General features: G+C 38.8%; 1 protein-coding gene across 3 annotated transcripts in view; it reads right to left on the bottom strand.

Moving 5' to 3' along the window:
- The window catches only part of ARHGAP28 (Rho GTPase activating protein 28), a 199,739-nt gene that overhangs the window by 33,298 nt on the left and 142,618 nt on the right, over positions 1 to 23,823 (bottom strand). For all 3 annotated transcript variants that reach the window (XR_009213513.1, XM_032152778.2, XM_032152779.2), the window contains 7 exons: positions 22,343 to 22,432; positions 14,145 to 14,229; positions 11,666 to 11,808; positions 8,820 to 8,985; positions 8,620 to 8,711; positions 6,182 to 6,259; positions 689 to 851 (listed from right to left, as the gene is read on the bottom strand). Coding sequence is in view for 2 of the 3 variants with exons in the window: in XM_032152778.2 (XP_032008669.1) it covers positions 689 to 851; positions 6,182 to 6,259; positions 8,620 to 8,711; positions 8,820 to 8,985; positions 11,666 to 11,808; positions 14,145 to 14,229; positions 22,343 to 22,432 (817 nt within the window). In the remaining variant the exon portion in view is untranslated. The remainder of the gene's footprint in view (positions 1 to 688; positions 852 to 6,181; positions 6,260 to 8,619; positions 8,712 to 8,819; positions 8,986 to 11,665; positions 11,809 to 14,144; positions 14,230 to 22,342; positions 22,433 to 23,823) is intronic.

The following is a 23,823-nucleotide window of genomic DNA, read 5'->3' as shown; positions in this document are numbered from 1 at the left end:
CCATTCTACTTTTCCAAACTTTTCTCTTGTTACATCCTCCACAATATACAACCGTTATGCTCAAACCATGCCAAATGATTCCTTGTCAATTACAACACACACTTTATAATTTTTGTGCTTTTGCCCACATACTTCACTTAAAGGCCTAATCTATATGACGTTGTAACTTTCAGAAACATGATGTGACTTTGTAACTTTCAGAGACAAATTATCTTCTGTGAAGTATTTATTGCATGCTGCATCATCAGACCTAGGACCTCAGATTTAAGAAAGGGAGTGATGTATTTTTTGATGCATTATCACACACCAGTCTCTATTCTAAATGACTTCATTCAATATCCAGGGCAACCCTGACAAGTAATTATTATCTGTAATTTACAGATGTAGTAACTGAGGCTCAGAAGGTTTGATTGCATGGCTAACAGATGGCTGCACAGGAATCCAAATCTCAAGAGCCTGGTCTTTCTGCAAACCCCTCTGCCTTTTAATGATTATAAAACCCTAAACCAGGCTTAAGTATATAAGTATGTAAGTAGGTGACTGTTTGCCATCAAACTTAATATTCCACCAAGCACTGTCAGGACACAGCAAATCTATACATGAGCACATTTGATTCAGCATCTCTCTTCTGCTCTCACTTTATTGACCTTATATCTTAGCGTATTCACATTTAACGTCTTCCACCTACTTTCCATTAGACTGATGAAGGCAGGTATATATTCCACAGGGAAGAGAGAGGTGGGTAGTTCTCTGAAAAATGCTTTCAACATTACTGCAGCTTCTCTATGGCACATTTTGTCCCATTTAAATTTATCAGCATTAAACTTGGCATCAAGTTCTTCACGGTATTGCTGTAAATCAAGGAAAATAGTCAGTATTCAATGCGTTTTTACCACCTGACCCCATTTTCCCCTTTGAAAACTGTTCTTACGTAAACTGTTATCATAAACAGACTGGTAAGGTAATGTCTACTAATTTTTTTCAACATGATTAAGGGCAATAGCTATGTGAGGATGAATTTTTAAAAACAATTTTCTAAAATATTTAAAAAATAACGTTGATCTTGAAATAATTTTCTAATTCTACACAAATACAGAAGTTCTCTACTCTGATCACAGTTTCATTTCTGTGGTTTTGGCAGAATACCACTATTCCCACATGATAAATACACTGTTAGATTCTGACAAAGTCTCCGTTCTCCCTCTTTTCATAATCCCTTCTGCCATCCTCTCTTCTATTTCTAAATTAGATCAAGAAGGTTTGCCTCTCAGCCAGTTCACATATAGAATGAGAAACATCCCAATAAAGTAACTCTGACCTCGCTGCAACATGCAAACCTATGACATCTTCCTGGAGCAGTGACAGCAAAGTTTTATTCCAAGACAGACACATGCCTTCCACATGTTTGCATGCTTGCCCAGTCCTTCGTAAGGTTTGGAACACTGTGCAAATACTTTTAAAAAAATCTCTAAGCCTCCGTAAGTTCTACTTGGCTTACAAATTTTACATTATGAATTCATCTGATTATCAATGCGACTCAGGCTTCATGTTTCTTTTCAAAGGCAAACTCATTTTTCACTGCTCCTTTGAACTACAAGGTTTACCTATAATGCCAGCAGTTATAGTCAGTCTCCCAGCTGACACTAACTGCTCCAGAAAGGATACTTAGAAAGTGAACTCGAAAAGCTCTGTTTCTTTAAGACCTCTGCTTTATTCTCATGAGAAGCCTAATTCTTCTGGCCTTGAGCATGCACAGCCAGAGTCAGTGTGCACATCTGACCTTTTCCTAATAAGGATCAGCTCATTAACCAGCCAGACATAATCACTCTCTTGGCTCCCAGAGCCTGAAAACTGGAGGTCCCTGGCAGCACAAGTTTTTTACAGAGCTACACATGATTCTGATGCACCCTCCAACCTCTACTGATAATATCAAAAGGAGATATTCATCTTGTCCTGGAGAAGCTTTCAATCTTATAGGAATACTTTGGCTAATCAAGAAACCCCCTGGTGATAAAACCTTAAGCATAAATATAAAGTTCTTCCTAAAATGAAAGAGATAGAGTGGGCTCTGAAAAGAGGATGCATGAAATCCATTCTTTGCCTTTTGGTGTCCTGTAATCTAGTGGGTGGGACTATTTCATGAGCTGATACTACTAATTTAGAGTGCACATGCTGTAAGAAATGTCATGTATTGGTGCTATGCAGCCAGGAAAGAGAGGAATCAAACTCTGCTAGGGGAAAGTCTTGAGGATTACAGGGAAGAGGAAATAGAAGGGGATCCTGCTTAAGCAGTGATACAAATGCCAGCAGATCCAGTGTGTCTGGGGAACTCCAGTTCATTCAGCCTTGCTGGCACATCTAGGGCAAGGAACGAGGCTAGAGAGCAGCAAGCGCCAGTGCTAACGGCACTAGCCTTCAACCTGTAGGCAGTGAGGCAGCCTGGAACATCTCTAAGCACGGGAATGGCAAGGGTAGATTTGTCTTTTCTAACAGCCAGATGGAAAAATGATTTGGGGGAGTGTGGAGCTTGGCATAGGTCGGGTGGGTGGAAGCAAGTGACAGGCAAAGAACCCAGTTATCAGGCCACAGCACCACTTCCAGGGACAGATAACTAAGGACTAATATGGATAAACAGTTGTAGGATAGAAAGGAGAGGAGGCATTTAAGAAACGCCCAGGAGGGAAAATTAAGAATCAGTGATGGATTGAATATGAGACTCAGAGGGAGAAATAATCATCCGAGATGATTTTCCAAGATGATTTCCATCTGATTTGTAATGGGCAGATGGCAGTGTTGTTAATAGGAAAAATACAGGAGGAGGAGTAAGCATTTCCCATCAATCGCCTGGTACCACTGCAGTAAAGCAAAGGGGACATTGTTTTCCAAGTGCACAGGAAGCACCAACGAGAGGAGAAGAATTCAAATTCATTTTCCACATACCTCTGCCAAAAGAATCTATTGAATCACGAATGTGGCCATCCTAACCTGTGAGTAGTTCCCAGTCACCTAAGGGGCAACAGGGCACCAGGGTCAAGGGCAGGTGCTACAACCAGATCCTTTAGGCTTTTATCCCAACTCTGCAACTGACTAGGGTATGGTCTGTGCTTCAAGCTTCTCAATGTACAATGGAATATTAAAACAACATTCCCAAGATCAAAACAAATAATATCATGTAGCGCTCACAGGGCAGGGCCTGCCATGCTGACAGCTCTCAATAAACACCACACTGGCTGCTCACCCCTCCCCCACTCTCAAGTCTATTCTAACCTGCAGTGTCATTACTATGGGAATCCCACGCGTATGCGGTGTGACTGTTTAGGCAATAATACCGCGTCATCTTGTCTGGATGGCTGGTATAAAGCAACACTGAGAGAAATAATGGCTTTTTTTGGTTCTGAACAGAGCTGACATTTCTGTGGTGGCCCCAATGTGAAACCACGTCAACCGGGTGTGAGTTTACCTTACCAAAGATGGGAGCACTTAGAGGTTCAGAAGCCCTGTTTTTCTCACCCCTGTTACTGAGAGCACTAGGCAAGGATGAGAAGTCTTGTCATTAAATCTCCCTTCAGCAAAAATGCAACCTTCCTCTATTTTGGAGGTGGTTTTATACAAATGCAAATGACCAGCCTAAATAAGCCAGGTGAGGTAATTATAAAACATTTAGAACAGCCTTGGAATGATTCAAACTTGTCAAAAAAGAAAATCTCGCATGTCAAACAGTCTGCCTCTTTCCGTATTCCCCGGTGTTTGGCTCAAATTTCTGTCATTTTTGAAAAGAAAATCATTGCAAACACCAACCAAAGCATTAAATTGGTTCCAAATGAGCTGAGGCCTCAAGTCTGGGACTTGGCTCCACAGCTGCATGTTCCCTGTTTGGCTAAAACCAGCAGCTTCCTCTCAGGGCTGCTTCCCTGTCAGCCTCCCCAAGCATTAAAGCACAAAGCCAGGCCAGACCGTTCACAGTAATGATACACTAGCGAACCACAGGGCTGGTATCATCGACTTGGTTCAATCCGAGGATAATTACAATGGAGTTTTTAGTAGTTCAGTGGATGAATTACCAAAAAAGGAGGTAGTTTAAATAAAAAGTTTGAATAAAGGAGAGGAATAAAGATCCCTTTAATGCATCACGTTTCAATGTCTTTCTAACTGTAGTGTTTCCTGGTTTCTGTTCTCTTGCCCAGATTTCTTTTATATTGGCCTTCCTGGGGCTCAAACCATGAAAACATCTGAATTACATTTTCCACTAATAAGTGATGGAATAAATAGGCTGAAACTACATAAAACTGGGTAGGGGAGAAAAAAGACTGACCTATATGTGGTTCAGGAATGCACGTGCCTATAATAACATTCCGAAGGAATGATTAGCCTTTGAGAAGCATTTTTCAGTGGAAGATTAGCCAAAGAAAGGTAACTGCTGCTATGATGTTAAACTTTGTGCACATAAGAAATGCCCTGTAATGTTTTCTCCTTTTGGTGATTTAAAAACAGGACATTTAAATCATACCCATTATGCATGTTATACACCCATGCATGCGTGTGTACACACGCACATACACACACACACAGAGGAACCAATAAGAATATGTGCAAATACAGTTTCCCAATTATGGACAGAGGTTTCAAGAGATGGAATCTGTTTCTGTTTAGGAAATTTCTTTCTTTCATTTTGGTTCTCTGACTCTGCAGATATAACCAAAGATTTAACCAAAATAAGTAATGGTTTTCATCCTTACATGTAGGATACATTTGTCTAGAAGAGTATGTAAGAACCAAACACACGAGAAACAGAGACAGAAAGCAGATGCAACTTAGAAAGCATAAACCTTAAGGAGCCGTTGGGCATTTCCCTGCCTTCCACAAGAACTTGTGCCAGCATTCAGCCAACTCCACTCTCAGGGAAGTCGTAACCCCTCAACATGCCCGGAGCCCTGATGCCCTGGTGCCCTGCTCTGACCTCGCTTCACAGAAGACCTTGCCCTTATTTGCAAAAGCCCAGGTAGCCAACTCTCCCAGCTGCGGGCCCCTTCTGGATGTGGCTCAGCCATATTTTCTGCAGGAAGCCCCAGCCCACGACAGGGTGAGGCATGGGTACTAGGGCCTGGCCCATTCTGCCCAGCACACGGCTCCTCCATGGTTAGGAATTGTCAGACCTGCACCCTAGCCAATCCTGGTTCCTGCCTCTTTCATCCTACAGAAGCAGTACCGCCATGACCCTTCTCTGCTCCTCACCCATCTCAGCATCTGCTTTCTGGAGGATCCAATAGACACAGCCTATCTATTCTCAGTTTCCACTTAGAAAAACCTCTTATCACACTTCTATATAAAAACTCTGAGACTGATACAAATAGAATTTCCCAAAGCATGTACCAAAATGAATTAATGAAGAGATGCTGCTTTGCCTCTACAAATGTCTTTTTGATAAACATTACCACATTGGTTTTCCCCTGCCCCTGAGACTTTGCTCAGGGATCCATCTTTTAAAACTGCTCAGGTTTGATCCAACCACAGGAGTGAGCTCTCCATGTTTTGCTGGATTTTTACGAGAAGAGCTTTTCTTTTCTAATAATTCTTTGCTTTATCATACTATAGAGTTTGCCACCTCATGGAAGTAAGAAAGCAAAAGAACAAGATTCACACTGAACAGCTGGTTTTAGATGTGGATGTTAACATTACCGTAAGTGGAACTGGGTTTTGGAACTGCTGAGTGAGTATTCTAGTGGTTATAGCCATTGCTACAAATTCCTGTAAGAGCTTTCACTAAAGGGAGAGCCAAAGAATGTTTAAACCAACGAATGATGGAAATAAAGGCTCATATAACATTGGCTTAGGGAATTCCATGGCTGAGAGGAACACAACAAACTAAGGTGTTTAACCTCCAAAACAGTGGTGAGACGTTTCAACTTTTATAAACTAAAGTCAAGCAGCAGTTTTTGATGGTGAATTGATGTGCTATTTCATTGTTGTTTTTGGTTTTTTAATGTTTCTGTTTTGATTTTTAAAATTCTGGATCATGAAAAAACTCTGGCACAAACATTTTACCACAGGTACCAAGGAATACTAGGAAGGACCAAGTGATAATATCTAGTAAACAACAACAAATATCTGGATACCCGATGCTTGTGTGAACTGGGTCTAGCTAGCTTAGAACTCTACCTAGAAGAGATAAAATGTTCAGTACCTTGACTTTAGCAGTACATCCTGAAAGTCGAAAAATTCCTTCAGATTCCAGACCTGATTCCTCAACTTTCTCAAAAAACTAGAAAGCAATGATATATTACAAGAATAAGTACCTCTATATGATCATAAACATATAAAACAATAACAATGATGACATGAATCAATAAGTTACCAAGCATATATATATTTGACTGGCACTTGAATGCTTTGTTAAATGTTCATAACCATCCTATGACGTCAACGTTATCCTCCAACATGCCGATGAAAAAGTAGAGATTTACAGCAGTTTTACAACTTTCCCAAGATCAACCTCATAAGTAACAGCACTGACTCAAGTTCGTGCTCTTAACCACTCTAAAATTATATATGCCTCTTAACATTTTTAAGATCTGATTACTATAACTCTTTCTGCAAACTGATCAGTAACAAGAGATTCTAAATCTACTGTCATTGGTTGCAATCACTCTGACTAAGAAACTATAGGAATTCTAGATGTCTGATCAAGGAGTTGAGACGGGGTAAAGATTAATAGCTTTCGTGAGTTCTCAGGATGGTGATGGGTGTTAAAAAAGTAATAAACACTACCATTTATTGTGCATTGATTATGTGTAAGTTCCTATTCTCAGTCCTTTACCTACATTAAGTCATCTAATCCTCACAATAACCCTATTCTACTGCTAAGGAGACTAAGGAGAACAGTTCAATTCGCTGTAATAAAGCAGCTCACAGTGCTTCTCTGGAAAGGATAATAACTTGGCCAAGTTCACCCAGTAAGAAGGGGATCCAGCATCTCTGCTATTTTCCTTTCAAGAAATGATGGTGGATGGTGCCTGGAACTAAGGTAATTCTTCTAGGTATGGAGGCAAACAGATATTTAGGAAGAAGAAACACGTCTGTAAGAAAAGCCTCTCTTGTAGGAGTGGGAGAGTACTATCTTGAGGTGTCGTGGCGAAGAACACTTAGCATCCAGTAGTAATAACAGCTAACATGTTACTAATATGATATAAATCCAGATTTAGTTTAACTAGCATTTATTGAGTACTTTCTATTTGCTAAGTTCTATGCTAGATTTTTGTACCTACACAGTACTATAAACTCATGTGCTGAATCATCTTTGATTTTCATATTTTAAACTCTGTCCTTTACATACAGGACAAAGACAATGCTGGTTTTAACTCAATGAAGGAAAGAAAATCTCAGCATCACCATGGACTCTGGACTTTGCTATATGCTCTGCTCCTTTTCCCACTCCACCTCTTGCTGACTGTGTGTCTTGGGTAAGTTTTCTCACTCTCCTATCCCTCAGTTGCCTCATCAGTAAAAGGGCGGTGGTAACACCAGCCTCCTTAGGCTGCTCCGTGCTGACTAGATGTGATATTACATAAACAGCACTGGCACAGCCCTGCCTAGGGAAGTTACCCACGGAGGGCCCATGTGTACAAAGGTGTTGGTTGTATCCTCTGGCCATCTTGGTGCCATCTTCCTGGCTCCTATCTCCAGCCAATCAGTCACCTGACTTGAGAAGTATCTCAATTTGAGGCACTGGTAGCAAAATATAGGAAGCTAAACAACTGATGTATGATTATCAGTGTCAGGTAAGTATATGTTTCCTTAGACAATATTTTAAAATATCATTTAAAAACTCAATTTAAAATTCAACAAAATGTGTGTTAAGGACTAGGAATTTTAATTGTGCCACTGGATGTCACTGTTGAATAAATGCACACTTAGGTAAAAACCAGTGTAAATTGCTGGCTATAAAACAACATGACTTAAAAGCAAATCAGGTATTCAGCAACAATAGTCACAGAGATATTAGCATTTTATAGTTCAGATAATATCATTTTCAAAACCTCCTTCCACCAGAATTATTTTCTTTGTCTAAATGTATCCTGTCTGCCCAGACACACCAGAAAATGACCGGAACATGCTGGTTTTTAGATTTTATTAAACTTGGTATGGAAAATTGATAAAATGATTACACATATACACATTTTTAAAACCCAGCCTATGCTATATCTCAGCAAATATTTGTATGATTTATATATGCATTGGTAATAATTAATGGTCATCTTTATCTAGACAGAATAATCAAATACACACACAAACACATTCATATGTGTAAATAACATTTGAAAAAATATTGGAAAAAAATGTAACTGTTCGTGCCCTGGGTCAGACCATCTGTGTCTGTCACCTGATGTGTTATGGGCAAACAAAATGTAACAGGCTCCAAAAGAATGCAGCAAGGCCAACTGGTCCAGGCACCATGGGCTGTCATGCGGTACATGGAATAAAGCTGAAAATTATCAGGGGCCGGAGTCCTAATAGGGCGATAGTGTCTTTAAATATAAAAGAATATTCATTTGTGGGTTTACAAAGTACCAAATCATAAGCATGAGGCTCTGTGAATTCCCCTTTCATTTGCCTGCTACTCACTTTTTGTAATACCAGGGGAACTTTCACTCCAGGGTCTTTCTTTCGGTCACTGTCCAGGAGGACTGTAAGTGGAACTCCAAAAATCCCATTGTCTTCATTGTGAGATAGGAAAGGGGGAAAGAAAAAAGAATCAGAAAAGCATTATCTTATTCCACTGTGTCAAAGTGTTAAAGCTGGAAGCAATCAGTCTTCTTAGTTACCTCGTCCTTTTACTTTCTCTGTTTTGTTTCTTTTCAGTTGAATTCCAAAGGCATCAAAAAAGGCAGTCAATTCAATCAGAGAGAGATGGCGGATTTTCTTCATGTCTTCAGCAGACAGATCTCCTGCTTCAGTTAAGCCAAATCTGGTTTTCTGAACAATAAATTTCTAAAACACAGAGTCAAGGTATTTATTTTTTATGGCAAAGGAAAATTATTATACATTCACTCAAATGCCACCTGGACACTCTAAATCTACGCAGTAGAAGGTGTTCTTTGGAAAACATCTCTAAGGAGCATGCTGCATCCTAGAAATATGAATATGTGGTTCAGAACAATGTGCAGATCACTGCTGTGCTAATTAGAAGCAAAACAGCAGTCTAAAGTATATGATAACATTGCCATTGCAACTGCGGAAACTGCCTTCTTTATAAGGAACACCCAATATTGTCAAACAACATACATGTCAGGCACCACATAGAATGTATACACCATGGCCCTTAATTGGAATAAATGTGACACACACATACCAGGAAACACACTTAGGTATATCCTAGGAGAGCTCTAAACATATGTTTTTTTTTTTTTTTTTCCTTCTTGGACAGTCAATCTTTAAATCAGGGTTTATCTATCCCATACTGCACACTTTAAGAGACTTTTAGTAATCTCCCAGTTTAAACTGACTATATATGCTTGCTGAGACAACAGTTATTCTACCATAAATATTAAATTTAAATGATTCCAAATTCTTAAAAAAGCAAAATACAGAGAAAGTGCAAATAATCCTACTATGATTTTGAAGACAATGATACTGACATATTCTCCATTTTCACACTAAGAAAAAAAGACACTAAAACAACAACAGCAGCAAATCCTTCAACAATCCAGAAATATTGTGAAGAATGTCAGCAGCAAGACCTTTTAGAAGCAAAAGATTGTTCTTATATAATATCCACAGGTTCACTTTGCCCTCAGAAAGAGTGGTATTGGAAAAAAATGCTGAAGTAAAACAAACAAAACAAACACCCATAGATTAAATTATAAACACTTAAATTTAAATTATAAAGCTTTAAGTTCACATTTTCCATAGGTGTTTCCCAAACTGGAGCTTCCTTGGGGTAGTCAAAGTATCTGCCCATTCATTCATTCTTTTATTCATTCAATAATTGCTCCTTGGAACCTCAAGTATTTAAAAATAAAACAAAATATAGGATGTGGTTTGGGGCATGCCTTGTGCTATTAAATGCTTAGCTAGTTTATCTTCTTTCTCAGGCTAAGTCCTCATGTAACAGTAACACATAACAACAATATAAACAAAAATTGCAATCACTTATTGACCAACTACTATGTGCTAAATCCTATGCAAAGTTCTTCATGGGAAGAGCCAAACCTCAGAAGGAGCTGGCTTCAATGAGGAGATGCAGGGGCCAGCATCCTCTCTTGGATGCCTCTCTTTAAGATAAGGAGGGGCTCCCCCTGAAACCAGAGTCCTGCAGGCTTCTCTCTTTTCCCTAGACCACCACACATTGCCCTCTAACCTGGAGACTGCTTAGGGACCAGGAAGGGTTTTGAAGTTGGACACACTTAGTTTCAAATCCTATTTCTGCTTCCCACTAGCTGCTGACTTTGGACATGTTGCTTAGCCTCTCTGGGCCTCAGTTTCGTCAGCTGTAAAATGGGGATTATCACTAGGGTCCATCTTACATTACTAATAGAATACTTAGTATAGTGTCAGGCCCATAGAAGGCACTCATTGAGTCCTAGAGTTCTTCCTTTCCTCTTCCTGTCCTCTGTCATGGGATGGTTGTTTGGGAACGGTCCAAGTCACCTGGTACAAAAAGTCTGTTTCTGGATGACTCAGTTTTTTAGCTCTGAAACTGCCTGGGCCCTGCTCATCATGCATCCAACCCTAATCAGCACAGAGTATTCAGGACTCCACATGATAAACTTTTCACATACGCATTGGTTGAATGGCAAACAGACCAATGTTACATAGTTCTCTATTTGGCCTCCTGGATATAACATTCTGGATATAAATAATGAGACTTCGGGGGTAACAAAGTATATAGCGCTCTTTGCCCACCGTGTACTAATAGAAGTTCTTGAATTGGTTTTGATGTGTTTTTATTGTCTGTTCCATGAGCTCTCACTTCCTCTTATGACTGTGGCTTTTTGCAGTCCCCTCTTCTGATACGTGGCTTATAGAGGCACAAGTGTGTAAAGGTAGGGTCTGCATTGATGTATAAGAAAAGTAAGAATATAAAGTGCAAGAAAGCTCACAAGCCAGGCAGGTAGAATCCTATTTCATTTGTAAAATAGTATTCAAGCCTACAGCCTCACAACTTTTCCTCAACACAGGAATGCCAGGCTGTGCACTGCACAAGTGGTGCCCACATAACACCCCCAATGGTAGCGTGAGCAGTGTGATGCCTGGCTGCCGAAACCCCCTGTGCACACACACAGATATTTAAAAAAAGAAATCTTGGCCGGGCGCGGATTACGCCTGTAATCCCAGCACTTTGGGAGGCCGAGGTGGGCGGATCATGAGGTCAGGAGATCAAGATCATCCTGGCTAGCACGGTGAAACCCTGTCTCTACTAAAAATACAAAAAATTAGCCTGGCAAGTTGGTGGGTGCCTGTAGTCCCAGCTACTTGGGAGGCTGAAGCAGGAGAATGGCCTGAACCCGGGAGCTGGAGCTTGCAGTGAGCCGAGATCACGCCACTGCACTCCAGCCTGGGCGACAGAGTGAGACTCCATCTCAAAAAAAAAAAAAAAAAAAAGAAATCTTAGTTTTGTCCTATGAAGTCACAGGAAGTTCCTGAAATAATCATGAAAGGTTTTGCTTACAGCTAAAACATAGTCTTCTTTCTTAATCTCTGATTTCTTAAGTTTATTTCTTTTTAGAGCCTCTGTAACCGCTTCTGAATAAGACACTTCAAATGACAGCTCTTCAGCCTCTGGTGGAATGTTCTTTTCCAGATAATCATCATCTAAAGACAAAGCAAAGAATATAGACTATTTAATATGCCATTTAATCAATCAATACTATTTGCTATAAAAAATATTCAAAATATTTACAAGTGAATCCACAAGCATGTTATAGTGTTTATATGCAAGGAAAAGCAGCAGACTCGACCCGAGGAGTTCAGTTAAACAATAATGTCACATCACAGACCTCCATATGGACACATTTTTATCACCATTGCCCAAACTATTTACTCTGATTTTTTAAATTTTAGATTTGTATGTCTCATGAAAGTTGCCAAGGATTATTAAAAGAAAGTCCAAAATAGGGTATTCATATATATTCTTATGATATTAAAATTAAGCTCATCTAGACCCAGTGTCACTGTTACGGGTAAGCAGAAGCTTAAAGCAGAGGAAGAAAGGGTGGAATCTGCTAGAATTCCTCTCTACTTTGACTCCTCTTGTTTCTCCCCTCACCTGTGGAATATCTGCCTCCTAAGGTTTGTTCAAATTCCATTTGCATTTCATGGCTAAATTTGTTTAGGTGAATTAATCAGAATTTCTGTTATTTAATATTGGTTACCTGATCTTTTATGACATACATTGAGCAAAAGCCGAATGGGTTATAAGTAGTACCCCTTAAAAATGTTTTTCTCAAGCTAATTTGAAAATTAAAACAAAAGATTCATTGAGCAAAAACAAGTTAATCCATAAATCATTTGAGCAATCCTAACCCGATTTCTGATTCAGATTTCAGCTTGTCATCTGGTTTCATTGCCTGGCAAAACTGTTCATATGCAAAGTGAATAATTATTTTATTATAAAAAGAACTCATTCTCTTTTGCCCTCTGCTGTAGGCACTGACTAGGTGACTACCAAGTATAACAAAAGGAACAAAAGGCAGAATTAAAGAAAACTTAGTTAATTTTACATTAAAATTAGGTGGAGAAATTTGTAAGTCAACAGATATAAAAATTCTGAATAGTGATGCTAATTAAAAACAATAATAAATGAGTGCAGCGAGAACTTAGAAAATAGCAAAGGGACGCCAGGCACAGTGGCTCACGCCTATAATCCCAGCACTTTGGGAGGCCGAGGTGGGCAGATCACCTGAGGTCAGGAGTTTGAGACCAGCCTAGCCAACATAGAGAAACCCCGTCTCTACTAAAAATACAAAAATTAGCTGGGCGTGGTGGCAGGCACCTGTAATTCCAGCTACTCGAGAGGCTGAGGCAGGAGAATCACTTGAACTCAAGAGGCAGAGGTTGCGGTGAGCTGAGATCGTGCCACTGCACTCCAGCCTGAGTGACAAGAGTGAAACTCTGTCTCAAAAAAAAAAAAAAATGGCAAAGGGAGAGCTATGATGTTCACTCGTTATACAGGGGCTTGCATTCAAAACAGAGGAAGATAAATAGAATTCTAACTTCCTAAGGATCTATGAAGAGACTCTTTGGAGAGCAGCAATTAAACAGGCCAATGCTCCAAACCACAGGACAACTCCACATAGACGGCTAGCTTTTAGTGGCATGATTTCAACTAAGTCACAGTATGGCAACAAATAGAATGATGTAGAATACTAATGTCTGGCAAGTCCCTTCTTTTCTATTTTTATTTTTTCTTATCAGCTTTATTGAGATACACTTCATATGTCATTCAATTCACCCATTTAAAGTATACCTGCCAGTGGTTTTTAGCATATTCACAGAGTGGTACAACCATCACCATGATCAATTTTAGAACATTTTCATCACCTCAACACCTTTATTTTTGAAGACAATGCTGAAAAAAGCACAGGATCCATTATTTACAAAAAGAATGCACATATTTTGGGAAAAACTGAGAAATCACAAAAGTATGGCAAAAGGGGCCTATTTCCTACAAGGAGGATCTGAGATTCCATACCTAGCCCATCTAGGGAGCCCACCTCTCACGTGGAAGAGAGAGGTACAGATAAAAGCCTCCCCAGAAGCCTCGTCAGGGGCAAGCTGCTCTGGTGCTGTGTATGCCTGAGCAGTAAGTAGGGATCCTCAGAAGTGGCCTACTTCCTGGCAGACCACATCACTTGGGAAACAGCCTTTAAAGCAAAGACACTAGCCATGTGAGGAGTTTCTAAATGATGAGGTGGTCGTGAAGGAGGAAAAGATTTTGCTTCCAATCTGGCTCAATTAATTTTGTCTTGTGTGACAGAATGGGGTGTTTGGAGTTGGGTGGGAGAAGTGAGCGCTGGAAGTGACAGAATCACAACAGGGAGAAAAGCACACTTATATTTTGCTTTTAGAAATTCACTGCTAACTGTATTGAGTGCCAGAACAAAAGCGAGAAGACACAGCTGAAGTTCAACGGGAGGCATGCTGCTCACCACTTATCGCATTCTGAACTGGCTGTCCAGGCTCCGGTGATCCATTGGAATGAACTGGTAGAACTGGAATGGTCTCAAGTATAGCCTGCCAAGCAAAGGAAGATGAACACAAAACATTTTACCATAAATACAGTCCACCTCACATTTCAGCCTGACTTATGTTCTGCAGTATACAAGAGTTATTTTCACACACAAAAAGCCATTCTTTATTTCATAAAGGACCTGCATCTGATTTCCTGTTTCTGCGTTCAGTTTGGATGTGTGCAGGTTTCACAAAAGGGAACAATGTAAGGTCCATATAACTGTGCTTTCCTAGCTCTTAAATATTTGCTGCTTATACCTTTGCTAAGATGTAGAAATTATGACGTCTGATGTCACATAATTTGATAATTATATCATTTGTTAATTAATCTTCATGCATTTTTGTCTTACTTATATTAATTATATTGTTAATATAACATTAACATATTAATTCCCTCACAGCAAAATAAAGAGTGATAGCAACTAACAAAATATTAGGTATCTTTTCTAATTCAATTTCCCCTCTTAATTAATTTGGTATGTTTTAAATTGAAATCCTGCCAGAGCACTGAACTCCCCTTCAGTATTATCAGAAGTTGAGTATCTATCCTGGTAAAGGCCTGTGAAGCAAGCTCCTGCCTAGGTCTGGATGGGTATCAGTAAAAATTTACACACAAATCCTATCAAAACAATTTACATGCAAATCTTATAAATTTTAATATGGGAGTTCTCTGTGAATATGTGTGATAGTGAAATCTGCTACTCCATCAAGAATCTTTTATATGCTATTCACACATAAAATGTTTTCCCCCAGAGCCTGATTTCTTTTTTTATTCTCGTATTTCTTTAGCAATAACTGAACACCTGTTCATGAAAGGTCTTTTATCACGTACTACAAGTTGCACAAAGGAGTCTTGAATTCTGAGCCTCATGATCTCCTTTTATTCCTATTTTATTTCAGAACAGTTGATACAATTATAATTGTGTAAATGGTATATGAATAGATGTCCAATTATTAAAACATAGATGCCCAATTACTGTAATTGGTGGAAGAATGACAAACTGAAAAAAGGTCTAGGGTCATGTAGGTTCATTGTCTGGCAGATCTTTGGTGGCTCTACAAGTAACACTATGGAATAAAGATTACCGAGACACTCAAATCCTTAAAGAGATGTGGACAACTTTTCCCTTTCCTTAAGTTTTCCAACAAAGAAATGCTTTGTCAGACTTTGAAATAACTTACCTATGGGAGAGAAGACTCTTTTGAAAATTGATAAGACTTTTTTATTTATTTAGGGCTTGAAACTGATGGTTTGGGATACTTAAACCTACTGAATGTCATTTTCTTAATTTTCTCTGATGGTTTTACTGGCCCCTAGCCAGTTAATTGTACTGAATGAGTGCCTGCTCTTTGTAATGTAAATAATTGTGGGACTTTCTTGGGGAAGCAGAAATTTGAGTCATAATCCCTGCTCTGGAGCTACTTACAATGAGAAGAACAGAATAACACTTACAAAGCATTATGAAAAGAAAATCAAGCCACTGCTAAGAACTAATTTCTGTAATACCAACTGCAAGTGTTATTGGAGAGCAATTGAGAGGGAAGAGGTGCTGCCCAGAAGGTTTCCACTGATGAGGTGATTGGACTTGAGCTGGAACTTAAGGAATAATGAAAAGGACTTCCAAAGGCAAGAGGAGACAGGCAGAAGCATTCAGGCCAGATGGAGATGGAAGCAGAAATTTCAGGCATGGAAATATCTGAAGCATTCCAGCACCGGGGATCATAAAGAGACTGGAGTACCAGGAGTCGAGTCATGGTATTAGAAAAACATAAGAAATAAATTAATCAGGAAAGTCAGTGCAAATTATGGGAGGTTTTGAAAGCCACGTCAAGGAGTTGAGACTTAGAATCCTAAAGGTTAGAAACAAAACAGAGGAAGACAAACAAATGCACATCTTTGTGTTACAGCAGGAGAATGATTCATGGTGGAGATGAAGGAACAGTGGCAGCCAATAAACGGTACCTGAGTTGGGATGTAGGTTGAGCAGGAAGGCTAGATGCTTGACATGTATCATTTTAAAACATCTGTTCCTCATTAAGGATCATATTATGACTAGCATCGTTTTTGATTTGTACTAGTGATTTTAATATATTTTAAATATAAAGACCACCCCCATTTAAAGCAACCTGCCCCAGCTTGTTCATAACTGAGCCCACCGTTTCCCTAATGTGCTCAACCACATGTGTTTCTCACCAGGGCTTTCACTGCTAAGGGAAGTGACAGAATCCCAATGGGTGCTTTCCCTCTGCTGAAAGTTGCTCTGCTGCCCTAGTTACACCAAGCTAGGATTGGAAAGTAGAGTATGAGGGATTATCATGTTAAATTTTAAATTGTAGGAGCCTGGTACTATCTGCTATAGTTTTCTCCATAATCAATAAAGACCATACGAAACATTTTCAATGCTCTGTTCACTACTTAAAATTTCACTGACTCAAAACATGTTTCTGATCTCTCTGACTGGCTGTTTGGTTTTTGCCCATGGTTTGAGTTTCTGTGCTATATGACTCCATGTACTAAAGCCACCTGTGCTCGATTAAATAAAGACAGCAAGCCTCCTCATCTTCTTGTTCTGCAATCAAGATCAGAATGGACAAATCCACAACTTGCAAAAAACACTGTGCCAGATTCCCCAGAGACCAACTTAAGGAAGCCACATTCACTGACAAATATGCAATGCATTTTACAGTAGAAGATATAACACTTGCAAAATCTATTCAACATGAATTTAAAGGTATTCTGATGATGTCTTGAATTAAAATATCATTCACATCTGAAATTATAACCTAAATATCTAAATATTAAGACAATGAGAACATTAAATACCAAATACCATGAGAATAGCCAAAGTTTTATTCAGAGATTCTTAACTTTAATGCAAATGACTAAAATTAAGTGAAATATCTTCATACTCTAAGAGATGAGAAAAAATTATCCAAGTAGAGCCAAGAAAGAATGTAAAAAAATAAGGTTTGAATAAATTATTGCAATAGGAAAAAATAGGCACAATTAAATAAAGTTAGTTATCTCTAAAAATATTGCTGCTGGAAAGATTAGGCATGCATAGGAATGGGGGGATATGGGAAATCACTGTACTTTTCCACTCAATTTTGCTGTGAACCTAAAACTGCTCTAAAAAATAAAGTTCTGCCTGGGCAATACAGCAAGACCTCATCTCCACTTTAAAAAAAAAATTTAGCTGGCATGGTGGTGCACACCTGTAATCCCAGTTACTGGGGAAGCAGAAGTACGTGGACAGCTTGAACCCAGTCGTTCAAGGCTGCAGTGAGCCATGATCATGCCATTGCACTCCAGCCTTGGTGACAAAGCAAGACTTTCTCTCAAAAATAAATAAATAATAATAAAGTTTATTAATTTAAAGTACATTGCTGATATGGGCAACTATTTACAGTCTGATTAAGATATAACACACACATTTTAGAAACAAAAATGAATAATATTTACCATCACAGATAATTTAAAATTATAATGTTAATAAATATTTGTGTATGTGTGTGCGTGTATATGTGTGTGTGTATACACACACACAATAAATTTATTAACAACATACCTTGTAATTTGAAATAAATTGTATATCTTGATAAAGCAAATATACATTACCAAAATTCATACAAATTGGGATAGAAAATAATCTAACGCTTAAATTACATCCATTAAAAAATTAAACAGGCCCAGTGTGGTGGCTCACGCTTGTAATCCCAGCACTTTGGGAGGCCGAGGCAGGTGGATCACAAGATCAGGAGTTTGAGACTAGCCTGGCTAATATGGTGAAACCCAGTCTCTACTAAAAATACAAAAATTAGCCAGGCATGGTGGCGTGCACTTGTAGTCCCAGCTACTGGGGAGGCCGAGGCAGGAGAATGGCTTGAATCTGGGAGGCAGAGGTTGCAGTGAGCCAAGATCACACCACTGCACTCCAGCCTGGGCAACAGAGCAAGACTCTGTCTCGAAAATAAAATAAAATAAAAATAAAAATAAACAAGCCAGCCATGGTGGCTCACGCCACCTGAGGTCAGGAGTTCAAGACCAGTCTGACCAACATGGTGAAACACTGTCTCTACTAAAAATACAAAAAAATTAGCTGGGTGTGATGGCGGGTACCTGTAATCCCAGCTACTCAGGAGGCTGAGGAAGGACAATCGCTTGAACCCAGGAGGTGCAGGTTGCAGTGAACTGAGATTGTGCTATAACACCAATCCAGGGGGGTAAAAAAGAACAAACCTCCGAAAAAAAAAAAAAAAAAATTAAACAAAGCTTTATGCCTACAATGATACCAGGCTTTGGAGGTTTCATAAACAAATTATTAAATATATCAAAAATATATACAAATTATAAATATGTGTAGATTTATATATTATAGGTGTATATCATAGTTCAATAAATGGCTCCAAGGTACTGAAAAGAACCCAGAGTTTTCAACATATTTGTACAAAGGTTAGCATAACCCTGGTAAACAAATTTTAATAAATTGTACGTGTAGACTAATCCCATTTACTAGAATAGAGGTTAAAATACTAAAATAGTAGTGAATCAAATTCTACAGTTTAATAAAAGAATAACATCACACAATAAATTGGGTTCATCCAAGAAATAAAATATAATTATAGTTCCATATAAGAAAAACCTATCAATGTAACTTCCTAAAGTAATTGATTAAAGAAGGAAAACAATAGATTCATCTTAACAGATGTTGGAAAATCATTTGATATAATTTAAACTCCATTCCTGATTAAAACAATTATAAGGCTCAGAATCTTAGAATAAATACTCTCCTTAATGATGAAACATTAGAAGAATTCATAAGAAAAATCAAGAACTTATCAAAGGATCCTCATAATTATTAATCAATGTTATAAATGATTGTGGTCAGTCCTCTAAGGGAAAAAAATGAGATGAATAATTATTTTACATATTGAGTCAATAAAATTTTCAGCATATGCAGATGATTTCTGAGAAAAATCATAAAATTAAATGAAAAATTTTTAGCAGCAGAAAAGCTTCAGGAAGGAAGGTAAAGGAGACACTTAAAAGAAACAAAAAAACCTACTTTCCTTATATATCTGCAAAACAAGCTAGAAAATATCATTAAAAATCTTACAGTTTAAATACCAACGCAAACTAGTATGTGTGAAAATGCGTGTAAGACTTAAAGGAATAAATTATAAAACCTCACTGAAGGATAGAAGACATACATAAATGGAGAGACACAATTATTATTCCTCAATGGGAAGACTCAATGTTTTGAGATGTGGATTCTCTCTCCAATATTAATCTTTAAATTCAATGAAATTCTTAATAAAGTCATAACAAGATTTTTTATGAGGTAGTCATAGCCTTTTACTATGTTCATCTGGAAGAAAAAATTTCTAAGAAGGGCCAAAGGAAATTTTAATGCAGACTTTGATGAGGGGGAACTTACCCTAAGAGATTTCAAAAACAAACCATAGAGACAGACATATGCAAACCTGGCGGATTTACTTCTCATAAAGTTGGCATTTCAAACATGAAGAAATGATTAAAGACTGGGGGAAAGATACGGGTTAGGTCATGGCTATCTTATGGAAAAGATAATTTAGGTTACCTTCTTTTACCATTTTACAACATAAATTCCAGTAGAGCAAGTTGTTGGGGCCCCCTGAAGTCTTGGGGATGGCAGTAAGTTGGCCCCGGGAATATAGCCTGGCAGGAGAGGTTTATTTTTACGGGTGTCACAGACAGGACCCCTGAAGCCCTGGCCCCTGCTTCATTTGATTACTGGATATTCCACCTTCTAGAAGAGACTGGGAAACCAAACTGGGGTCCCTGTGGTTCCTTATAACCAAGAAGCACAGGACCCAAAATGTAGTTACCAAAGCAATAACTTGGCATCTGTGAGCCACTCTAGCAAATAACCATTTTGTTTAACTTTTCTAAAAGATACTCTGAGTAACATACAATCCAAGGTAAGTCAAGTTGAAGGCCAGTGCCAGTGAGATATTTTTTAGACCCGATACTACTGAAACTTTTATTTATGTCATTACTGGCATTCAACCTGCCTTCAGAAAAAAAAATGAAAATAAAAATAAAATCTGGGTGATTAACTTACCCTGGACAGCTCTATAACTGCCACACAAGACCTTTTTCTTTCTCTTATACCCTCGAACTTGCAAGAAGCCTATTTGTAGACAATATGTGCTCAATAAGAATTTGCTGAATGAATGACTGAATGAACCAATGACGTGAAGAAGTTCACAGCTAAGAATAAAGAAATAGAAAAATACGACCAGCAGTCTTATCAGAAATAAAATTGTGGCCATGGAGCTGCCATGGAAACACCTAGAAAGGAAGGCATGCCTACCATCCTCTCCTTTGGCAACTCAGCCATACAATCATCCTCCTCCAAGTTCTGGTGGTATGTGCATGGAACCACATGCAGTCCTGTGCTGCTGCTTGTACAAAATGCTGGGGGTGTTAAAGCCAGCTACAGAGGCCGACAAGGGGTCCGACCATCTCAGGAGCTTCCACGTTAACTAGAAAGTGTTGGAGAACCACCACAGGCTGTAAGCGAGACTTGTATTTTAAATCAATGACTTGAGGCTCTGGGAAGGAAGAATTTGAAGGGAATAAAGCTAAAGTCTGGAGATCACTTAGGAGGCAACTTCAGCAGTACAGAAGATAACGATGAGTTTCTTAGAGGCTGTAAGACAGGAGGGGAGCAGAAAGATTTTACAACCATTCACATGATGAAATTCACAGGTCTCAGAGATGCGCATGAAGAGGGGAGGAGGGAGGCAGAGTTGAGGCTGCCACGCAGGGGTGACTGTTGGGCACATGGGTGCCACAAGCTGCGATGGAAGATAAAGGATCCTGGGCAAGTCCTCAGAGCACGAGTCCCCAGTCACAAGGGAACAGCACAACTGTGTAAGATCTACTGCAGGTCACTCCTTATTCGAACGGTTACCAGACTTTGTGAATGACTGACTTTGTTTTCATTAATAAGTGGAATGAATTTGAGATGACGTCTAAAACAGAGACACTCCTACTCATTTGCATCCCAATGCCTGGCCTTGAATGGGAAAGTAAGAGCTGATTTACAGTCAGTGGGTCAGATATTGTGGGTAACTCTCAGCCTATTTATTCCACAACCTACAGAGTTATTAGCAAGTTAATCAATGATAAAAGTCACTCATATTATTTTATTCCTCTTACATGATCACTGTGCAACAAAACACTACCATAAACAAAAATCTAAAAACACAACAGCAAAGCTAATTTATGTGGGGCTAACAGCATTATCTCCCTAAACAACAGGGATTTCCTAGGAATGTGTCATGCATGTAAATGTCATCAGCTCCTTGTTTCTCAAAATGGACAGAGGTTGAGAAACAACTGCCCCAGCAGAACCTTTGAACGTGCCACCTCCATCTGAGTGGCTATTGTGCTAACTGCTGCCTTCCATCAACCTGCCACTGGAAAACCATTGCCTCATCTGATGGGGTCTCTCACTGTCTTCTGTGGAGGGTTTATCATATCCTCCCTGCAGAGCATCTGCTCAGAGACAGTGAGTGGGGATTCGCAGTGGGGGTGACGGGAGGAGGAATGACAAAATTTTTTAACAAAACAAAAGTACAAGTTCTGTTACTTAAGACCAAGTGAATGAATTCATCTGAAGGCAAGAGTTGGCATGAGTGAGTCCTGAGAACTAAGGCATAGTGGAGAGCCTTCAATATCAAGATGAAGGTTTTGAATTTATCCTGTGGGTAAAAGGAACTTCTGGGTTAAGACGGCAGTTAAGCCACGTCATCAAACCCCTGGGATTTTTCTGAGTGAGCTCAGCTGAGAAGACCAAAGTTAACAAACTCCCCCAAATTGATACACGTAAAAAAATCCTTTGATTTCTGGCTGCAGTGACATGAATCCATGGAGTCCTCTTTTATTTTGAGCCTCTTTCTTCCTAATTTTTACAAAGTTAGTAGTTCTACCAGCAGCTGTGGTTTCCTTGCAATCTTAGTTCAAGTATTTTTTAATGTTTTAAAGAATTGCTTCTTCTTCCTACATTAGTTGCTTTGACTTGCAAGTGTACCTTGACATGTAACTGTGCTGACATGGATGACTTACCACAGAGTCACTCCTGGGAACTGCAAAACTCCCTTCTTTATCCTGGGATGCGTCAGACAGGGTAGTACTGTTGAGAGAAGCATCATCTGGCTAAATGGAGAAATAAAAGTACCATTCTTATTCAGGCAAATACTTTCTAATGTGTTTGTGTATTCTGCTCTGTGTTCATACTGAGATACGTGTGGCAATATATGCAATTATGACTGCCTGTGCATGGACAATTGCATCCAACTGGTAGTGCAGTATTACTATGAGCCACCTATGTGCCCAGCCCTCTAAGGACACTGGCCTCTGTGGCAGACACTGATGTGCCTGCCACAAACTCCATTTGCCTTAACAATATCTTGGTTTTGTTCCAGGGAATTGGGGTAAATCAAAAAACCTGATTTCCAGGCTCATTTGCAGTTAAGAGGGGTCACATGGCCAACAAGGTGTAAGTGAAACTTTATCAAGTGTATTTACTAAGAAAAAAATATATAGGTTCATCCGATACATGCTCATGACAGGACCACAGACGACAGCCTGGAGCTGCCAGGCATCTTGTACAAATGAGGACAATGGGCACCAAGAAGAAGTCAGGGACAGAAGAGCAAGCCTGGCTGTGTTCATGCGGCTGGCCTATCAGACATGGGCCACCCATCTGAAGGGTCTCCATGTGAAGCAAAACAACTCCAACTTTTTGATTACATGTATCCAAACACAAACTTAACTGGACTAATCTCATAACTGTTTTTTAGCAGATTCTATGAGTGTTTTTTGTAGTGAATAGAATTTAGTAGCAACAGTACCAAGTTTTGTTTTTTTTGTTGTTGTTGTTGTTTTTTTAATAAAGCTGGAACTAAAAGATTTTTGTTGCAGTGTAGTATGGTGCCACTGAAATTAAGATCTGAATATTATTTTCTTTAGCAAGGAAACTTATTGCAAAATTTAATGCATTTGATTGAATGCATTTTGCTTGACTATATTTTCTCAATTTTCTAGAGATACTATACATTATTTTACAAAATGAACAAAGATCTTTTTTTGAATATATATTTGAACATTTTTATTAAAAGACAAAACCTTAGAAAAAAATCGTTTACTAAAATTGACATATGAAACAGACTATCTGAATAGACCTATGTATAGAAAAGAGATTAAATCAAAAAATTAAAAACAAATATGCAACAAAAACCCCTATCAAAATTAAACTCCAGTGTTCGAATAACTGCTTCATTGGATAGTATATCTCCTTGACCTAATTATGATTATATAGCAAAAGCCTACAAGATACTTTATAATTAATGAAGAAATATTTATATCTTTCTTACCCTTTTTTTCTTTAAGAGAGAGAGTCTTGTTCTGTCACCCAGGCTGGAGTGTGGTGGCAGGTTCTTTTTTTTTTTTTATTATACTTTAGGGTTTTAGGGTACATGTGCACAATGTGCAGGTTTGTTACATATGTATCCATGTGCCATGTTGATTTCCTGCACCCATTAACT

Source organism: Hylobates moloch, unplaced genomic scaffold (assembly GCF_009828535.3).
Source record: "Hylobates moloch isolate HMO894 unplaced genomic scaffold, HMol_V3 SCAFFOLD_5, whole genome shotgun sequence".
Lineage (NCBI taxonomy): Eukaryota > Metazoa > Chordata > Mammalia > Primates > Hylobatidae > Hylobates > Hylobates moloch.
Note: the sequence above shows the minus strand (reverse complement) of the source record. Positions and strands in the feature narration are given on the sequence as shown.